General features: G+C 44.5%; 1 protein-coding gene across 1 annotated transcript in view; it reads right to left on the bottom strand.

The window, feature by feature from the left end:
- Window positions 1–616: 616 nt before the first annotated feature.
- ECT2 (epithelial cell transforming 2) overlaps window positions 617–8,623 on the bottom strand; it is a 49,251-nt gene continuing 41,244 nt past the window's right edge. Inside the window, exon 24 of the mRNA XM_066619703.1 lies at window positions 617–1,393. Coding sequence (XP_066475800.1) covers window positions 1,304–1,393 — 90 coding nt within the window. The 3' untranslated portion in view covers window positions 617–1,303. The remainder of the gene's footprint in view (window positions 1,394–8,623) is intronic.

The raw sequence follows: 8,623 nt of genomic DNA, 5'->3' as shown, positions 1-8,623 counted from the left end.
GCTAAGTAACTGTCAAAAGCAGAGACCTATGGTTAAGGAGCAATTCTATGCCCATTTTTAGGAACACAGGAGTCCTTCACCAATTTCGCTCTGAAAAATAAATTCAAAAGAAAAGTGCATTCGCTGCATTGTTGAGACACAAATCAAATACTATTTGGTGAACCTCCTGAGGCTATTTAGGACCTATAGGGTTAAACATTAAAAATTTTAGTTCAACAATATTAACAGTCCAGTTTATTTACAAAGTGTCTACCAGTATATAATTAAAACACAAAAAGTGATAAAGGAGCACAAGTTACACTTACAAGCACAGCATAATCTGCGGTTAAAAGAATGGGAAGTTAGAAATCCCACCAACCCCCTACTCCCAAATACAGGCAGAGACATGCAAAGTTTATTATGCATAGAAACTTAATTTCTAAAGGGAGTGTAGGACTATATTCTGAAACACTGATTATTCTAAAAATGTTTATGCTGTAAAAGAAATACCAGAAGTATAGAAAAAAATATAAGAGGAAAGTCTTAAATTTATATGAAAGCTTATGAATAAAAATAGCAGCTGTAGATATTGGAGTCAGATCTACATTTTCATCTTCATATGAAAATATGTGCATGAACAGTTTGTATAAAAAGTATTTCACTGAGTTTTGGAGATAGTGTTATTAAAAAATGGTCTCCATTCAAATATTATAAATACAATTAAGTAAAGTGATTTTTTTTCCCTGGGAGCTTCCACTTCAGCTGATTTTCCATTTTGTCGGACAAAAAAATCTAGCAGATAAACAAGCTTGGACCAGTTATATATTGGTGAAAATGTGGCATGGTCTTCCCTAAACCACTACCATCACCATGCTTGAAGTATAAACAGGTGCCTACAAAGCTACATCTTTTAGCCTATAAAAGCAGGTTTATTTCTATACCTCTTAAAATATGACGCAAGTATTTACCAACCTCAGCCAGTGGAGGCCATTAGTGAGCAACTTCTGACTTTCAGCATTCAGTTCCAATACCATTTTATTCATGAAGGCTACCAAGTCTTTACACAGAGCAAAATATTTCCATTATGTCAGCAGGGTAATTTGTGCAAAGGAATGTGTTATATCCAAACCAAGTTCAATTCTCCACTTGCTTTGCAGACAAGGCAGACAGTTCTTGGTGATTAACTTAGTGTAATCTAAACATTTACTAACTGCCACTAAGTGCTAGCTAAGTACCATCATTCATGTCAGCAACTGGTCATAGAGGCAGCTAGACCACTTTTGTCAGTCATGATATTAAGCTGCCGTTCCATTTTCCATTCACTTCATATTAAGTGAGTAGTTGATCGACTTAAGGTATGGCTCCTCTTCTCAAACAAGGATGGCAGACTGATCAAGGAAGGAGAATGGACACTCTGTTAAAGACAGACAAGAAAGATTAACTGTATACATCTTGCAAGATACAAAATCCACTAAAGTCAAGAGTAGGAAAAAAATTGAGGGGCATAAAATTTTAAGGGCAGAGAAGTTCTTGGTTTCCAAGGCAGTTTTTCAAGGCTCCAGCAAGTTAAGCTGGAGGATCTGGTCTAGAGGGTAGAGCCTCCATTAGCCTGAAGATAACATCAGAAGGTCACCAGTTCGAGGACACCGGCAGCTCCCTGAACGGCTGAGAATGGCGAGACCTTGAAGCAGCTGACAAGCCGAGCTGAGTGATTCCACCTGCTCTTGGTGTGAGCAAGAAGCGTCTTGGCTGCCCTCCATGTGAGAGATGGAGCTGCTTGTCAGCCTGCATGGGAGGTCAGAAGTGAGACCAAACCAGGAAGATCCATTCTGAAATGTTGTTGGTTCTTGAAAGAGAGAACCTCTATGATTGTAAAAATCCCCTTGAGGGATTTAGAAATGCCTGCCTATGTAAACCGCCTTGAATAAAGTCAGAGGAGTAATCCAATGACCAGAAAGGCGGTATATAAATACCTAGTTATTATTGCTACTATTACTACTATTAAGCCCAACACATAAACATCTTCAACACTGTTGAAAGGTATGGGTTTACATGCATATCAATTTTGAATTTCCCAAAATAAATCTTTAAGCCTGAGAGGTTCATGCCAAAAGTAACATTTTTTTCCAGGTTTTCCATTGCATGTAGCAAAACCTTAGTGGGAACAATTCCCTCCTATCTGAATTTTTAAGCCACTAAACACATTGTGACTTTGCTTCTGGGAGAAAGATAAAACACTAGACTCCTTTGTCTAGTAAACTGTTTTACATCTTGAATCTTGGTGTGTAGGTGCTTAAGACATGAAAATCTGCAGCAAGTAGAATTAGCATTTAATACATTTAAATATGGGCAGGCCCCCATATCAGGAAATCTGGTATCCACGGTTTAAATTATCCATGGATACAGGGGACCTCCCTTGCACCCATTACTGTACCTTTGTTTTTTATCCGTAGCGATGGCAGCATGGGTGTTCTTGCTTGAACTGAAGAATGTTTTATAGGAACTCAAAACATAAATATAGTTACTGTCCTATAGATCATTTCAACTAGATTACATCAGAAGGGATGCAGACATCTCAATGATTCTGCTACAGTTTGGCTGCCAGAGAATGAAGGAGGGCTACACAATTCTTCCAGAGAATGTTCTTTAAAATGATAGGTTCTGTAATGCAACAAACAAATTCAAGTCCTCCCTTTCAGCTCATGTTCTAAATAAGGTCAGGGTTCACAGCAACATATGTTTGTTTATCATTACTTTTATTGTTTTTTGTTATTGCTGTTCGCCATTTTGAGGACTTTTACTCTAAAAAGGTGGGTATAAACTTCTTAAATAAAATACAAAATATTAAAAGGCACCCGGATCTTTAAGAGGTTAGAGAATTTGGAAAGAAACCAGGAATAGAAGAATGGAGAAGAATAGAACCCTGGAGTGGGTTCTCCACCCTGCGCGACTCAGATTGTTAGTTCAAGGAAAAATTTAGAGTACCTTGTGCTAGAAAGGAGAGAGTGCACAAAAAGAAGCTAAGAACCACCCAGAATGTGAATAGCTCATGTGCCTTATTTAAGGCAATCCACTTGGTTTCCAAGGACTGCTTACAGAAAATGTTGCAGAGCTCACTTTAGACAGCACTCTGGTCATCACCCACTTCACCACTATTGGCGGGAGTGACCATGCCAGGGGCGGCCAAGGAACAGCCATTTAAGTTTCCAGAGGTGGAAGCCATGCGCCCTTCCAATCCATGGGAAGTGCAGATCATAGGTCGAGGCCTAGAATTCTGAGAGCTTCCATCAATAGAGTTGGAACGCTGCACACTGACAATGTGCTTAATTGAGCCGCTCAGGCTGTATGTAGAAGAGCAGCGAGTCATCTAAAAACATGGGGAGGGAATGAAAAGTTAAATCCACACACAGCAGTCAGTCCAGATTTAGAACTCTTGCATTATTTCTTTCAATGCCACTTATGTGAGATGAAATAAGAGCTGAGCTGGCACACCTGTCAAGGTCTACACACTAATAGTTCCTCCTGAATCCTTCGGTCAGACATGTTCAAAATCAGCTTGAGCTAGATTTACCTTTCAGAGATTATTGTAGTATGCCAGTATGACTAATCCTCTCAATTTTGTGTTTTAGTAATTGACACCTTACCAAAAGAGAGTTCATTTCAACACAAGGACACACTACTGGAAATCAGTTGAATTACGCTGAGAAAATACTAAAGCAGTTCTGCCTCCAAGGAGAGAGCCCTGGCAGCACCCCTTCATTGCCTGCCTTCAGCTCTTAAAGCCATTACCGTACTCAAAATTGTAAAATACCTTCAGTAAGATTAGGAAGGAAGGCTCAATTTTTCTGGTGCACAGGCACCCAGATTACTGGGCTGGGGCACCTTCCTTATGAGGAAAGGCTACGGCATTTGGGCCTCTTCAGCCTAGAAAAGAATCGCCCGATGGGGGTCATGATTGAGACATACAAAATTATGCATGAGAAGGATAAAATGGATAGAGAGATGCTCTTTACACTCTCACATAACACCAGAACCAGGGGACATCCACTAAAATTGAGTGTTGGGAGAGTTAGGACAGACAAAAGAAAATATTTCTTTACTCAGCGTGTGGTTGGTCTGTGGAACTCCTTGCCACAGGATGTGGTGATGGCATCTGGCCTAGATGCCTTTAAAAAGGGATTGGACACATTTCTAGAGGAAAAAATCCATTACCGGTTACAAGCCATGATGTGTATGCGCAACCTCCTGATTTTAGAAATGGGCTAGCTCAGAATACCAAATGCAAGGGAGGGCACCAGGATGAGGTCTCTTGTTATCTGGTGTGCTCCCTGGGGCATTTGGTGGGCTGCTGTGAGATAGAGGAAGCTGGACTAGATGGGCCTATGGCCTGATCCAGCGGGGCCGTTCTTGTGTTCACCTATTGTGGCCCAATATAGCCGCATTTTGTAAACAGCTGCTGGTATCCCATTCAATTCATGGAAGAAATCTTCACCAAACAGGTCCCATAGTTCAAGGCTCAACGTACCATACAATTTACAGTTTTGAGTTATTCATTTCTCCCCTGACAATAGCAAAACTTAGCATTTCTAGAACGTTTTGAAAAGAGCATGCCAAGGGAATTCTCAGCAATCATAAAAATCTTGTAGATTATTTTACTATCACTCCTATATTGTGAATTGGGTAGGTGGGTGAAGCTGATAAATCAACATCTTGCCCAAGATCAACTAATGAGTCTGTGGCAGAGATATGAGGCATAAGGAGGCAAAGAGAGAAGAACCACTCCAAGAATTGGATGACCATACTGTTAAGCATGCTGGGAAAAGGCACAGCCACACATTTTGAGGCTGGTGGACACTATTTACTCATTGAGTTGCCAGAAACTCATTTCATTTTCGAACTTAACTGAGCCTCCCCATTTTTCAAGTTGTGGAGGCCAGGGAAGTGGTCCATCTAATAGTTGGCTTGCTTGTGGCTTGGGATGCAGCAGAGAAAACATGGTCACGCGCATGTAGTTAGATGAAACCGATTTCACCAAAATTGTTACTGGGGATGCAGAGGTACAAACAACCCATTCATATTTAAGAGTGGATTGTGTTTTAATATACCATGTAAGCTACCTTGAGCTTCCCAGTTGTGGGGGGAAAGGCAGGATGTGTTTGAAATTAAAAAACCGATCCAACCAGCTACATCTTTTGGTCACTTTCCTAATTTTCCATCACTATTGACTATGGCACAGAGCACTACCCCATGTCATTTCACATTTGTCAGGCAACCTTACCACAAGCATCTTGGCCAGGGAACCTGTCACCCGGGCCCAGCCCAGGTGGCCAGGAACTCCTCAGGAGTAGGGGCCTCCTCAGGAGTAAGATCTAAGCACCGTCATAAGAACATAAGAACAGCCCCACTGGATCAGGCCATAGGCCCATCTAGTCCAGCTTCCTGTATCCCACAGCGGCCCACCAAATGCCCCAGGGAGCACACCAGATAACAAGAGACCTCATCCTGGTGCCCTCCCTTGCATCTGGCATTCTGACATAACCCATTTCTAAAATCAGGAGGTTGCGCATACACATCATGGCTTGTACCCCATAATGGATTTTTCCTCCAGAAACTTGTCCAATCCCCTTTTAAAGGCGTCCAGGCTAGACGCCATCACCACATCCTGTGGCAAGGAGTTCCACAGACCGACCACACGCTGAGTAAAGAAATATTTCCTTTTGTCTCTCCTAACCCGCCCAACACTCAATTTTAGTGAATGTCCCCTGGTTCTGGTATTATGTGAGAGTGTGAAGAGCATCTCCCTATCCACTCTGTCCATCCCCTGCATAATTTTGTATGTCTCAATCATGTCCCCCCTCAGGCGTCTCTTTTCTAGGCTGAAGAGGCCCAAACACCGTAGCCTTTCCTCATAAGAAAAGTGCCCCAGCCCCGTAATCATCTTAGTCGCTCTCTTTTGCACCTTTTCCATTTCCACTATGTCTTTTTTGAGATGCAGCGACCAGAACTGGACACAATACTCCAGGTGTGGCCTTACCATAGATTTGTACAACAGCATTATAATACTAGCCGTTTTGTTCTCAATACCCTTCCTAATGATCCCAAGCATAGAATTGGCCTTCTTCACTGCCGCCGCACATTGGGTCGACACTTTCGTCGACCTGTCCACCACCACCCCAAGATCTCTCTCCTGATCTGTCACAGACAGCTCAGAACCCATCAGCCTATATCTAAAGTTTTGATTTTTTGCCCCAATGTGCATGACTTTACACTTACTGACATTGAAGCGCATCTGCCATTTTGCTGCCCATTCTGCCAGTTTGGAGAGATCTTTCTGGAGCTCCTCACAATCACTTCTGGTCTTTACCACTCGGAAAAGTTTGGTGTCGTCTGCAAACTTAGCCACCTCACTGCTCAACACTGTCTCCAGGTCATTTATGAAGAGGTTGAAAAGCACCGGTCCCAGGACAGATCCTTGGGGCACACCGCTTTTCACCTCTCTCCATTGTGAAAATTGCCCATTGACACCCACTCTCTGCTTCCTGGCCTCCAACCAGTTCTCAATCCATGAGAGGACCTGTTCTCTAATTCCCTGACTGTGAATTAGAATTCCTGAATTCCTCTAATTCCCTGACTGTCCTCTAATTCCCTGACTGTGGAGTTTTTTCAATAGTTTTTTCAATAGTCAGGACTGGGGTCCCAGGCAGGTGGGCTTCATAAGGAGGCTGAGCAGCCTAGGGAGAGGTCACTCCTCTCCGGGTGGGAGCAGGGTCAAAGGGAAGGCCAGAGGGGGTAGCAACCCTGGCCTTATGCAGACGATCCAGGCCCCGAAGGGAACTTTGCTTACCTCAGCCCTGGAGAGAGGGGCTGGGAGCTGGGAGTTGCCTGATCCTAGGTCCTCCTGGGCCCCGGGGGTGACATCAGGAGAGGCAAAGTTACAGACCCGAGGACTTGGAGCCAATTACCTCAACTGGAGGCCAGCTGATCCGGGGGCAAGCCCTGAGGTACCAGGGGTCCCCTTGAGAACAGCTAAGCTGACCCCGGACAGCAGCACGGCGGCCATCAGGAACCCATACCCCTGGCCTACAGACACCAGCCGAGGAGCCCTGCCCAAAACCGCAAGGGGTCAGGGAGGAACGGAGAACGGGCCTATCATGCTCCGACGGCATGTGTCTGTGTAAGACAAAGGGGGCCTGTGCCATAACAAGCCCCATGAACGTCAAGCGGTTGATGCAAGTACACCGTCTGTGCAAAACAGCTGTGTCTGCCTCCCGTCCTTCTTTTCGCCAACAACCAACTCTCATGGACAGGGTAAGCCCCCCCGCGCTCGGTCAGACCCCATGGGGCGGGGTCTCTGCCCACCATGGACGTTACAGACCCAGTTACTCAACTCTCCCCGTATGAAGCTGCCCACTACCCAAGATTGTCTGGGGAGGCTCTCCTACACGTGCCATTGTCCACAGAAGCATGGTTGGCAGTTATGCATGGGAGGGTTTTTTCTATAGCAGGGGTCTCCAAACTCCAGCCCGGGGGCCAGATGCAGCCCGCGGTGAGCCGCTATCCGGCCCACGGCCAGCCTCTTGTCCCCTGAAAGCCTCTGACCCACTCAACTGAACACAACCAGAACTGTGCTCTGATTGCATCTGGAGGGTGTTCTGAGGGCCAGAGAGGTTGAATGAATGAGCCCATTTATTTATTCACTCTAAGTTCCATCTCTTATTTATTAAAACTTCATATTTAATTTTTTTTCTGCCCTCAACACCACACCAGATATTTGATGCAGCCCTCTAGCCAAAAAGTTTAGAGACCTCTGTTCTATAGTATAGGGCAGGGGTGCCCAAACCCTGGCCCTGGAGCCACTTGCGGCCCTCAGGGAGCTCCCAGTCTCTAATGAGCCTCTGATCCTCCCGAGATTTGCTGGAGCCCTCACTGGCCCGATGCAACTGCTCTCAGCATGAAGGCGACTACTTGATCTCTCTCATGAGCTGTGGGGTCCCTCCACTGCCTCCTCCACTGCTTGCTGTTTCACATCTGTGATGCAGCAGCGGCAGCAAAGGAAAGGCCAGCCTTGCTTTGTGCAAGGTCTTTTATAGGCCTTGAGCTGTTGCAAGACCTTCATTCATTTATATAAGTTCATCTTTGATATATTCATTTATGTAAATTGATGTAAATTTTAAATGTAAATTAATTCTTTTTTTCCCCCGGCCCCCAACAGTGTCAGGGAGATGATGTGGCCCTCCTGCCAAAAACTTTGGACACCCCTGGTATAGGAAAAGAGCACCTTTCCTCTTCACCCCAGCATGGCCTCTTTTCTAATGGCTGTTGCTGATGTTTTTTGTTCTTCATCTTGAGCCCTTCATGGCAGGGCTCATGGCAGGTACTGCATCCTTAGTCTGTATCAGGGGTGCTCAAACTTTCAACTTTAGGGATGCTGGACCTTTAACAAGTGTATAGAAGAGAGAATTTCAGCAGGTGCAACTTGTCATCCCACAGATGACAAGCTGCACCTGCTGAAATTATCTCTCCTACACAATTTTAAAGGTCCAAGATCCCTAAAGTTGAAAGTTTGAGCACCCCTGGTCTGTATCATAAACCAAGTGCTATAAAGAATACAAATTCTCTTCATCCCCATCTCACTCTTCACACT

This window comes from Tiliqua scincoides, chromosome 3, assembly GCF_035046505.1.
Source record: "Tiliqua scincoides isolate rTilSci1 chromosome 3, rTilSci1.hap2, whole genome shotgun sequence".
In the NCBI taxonomy this organism is placed as follows: Eukaryota; Metazoa; Chordata; class Lepidosauria; order Squamata; family Scincidae; genus Tiliqua; species Tiliqua scincoides.
The sequence above is the reverse complement of the archived record's forward strand: the minus strand, read 5'-3'. Positions and strand labels throughout refer to the sequence as shown.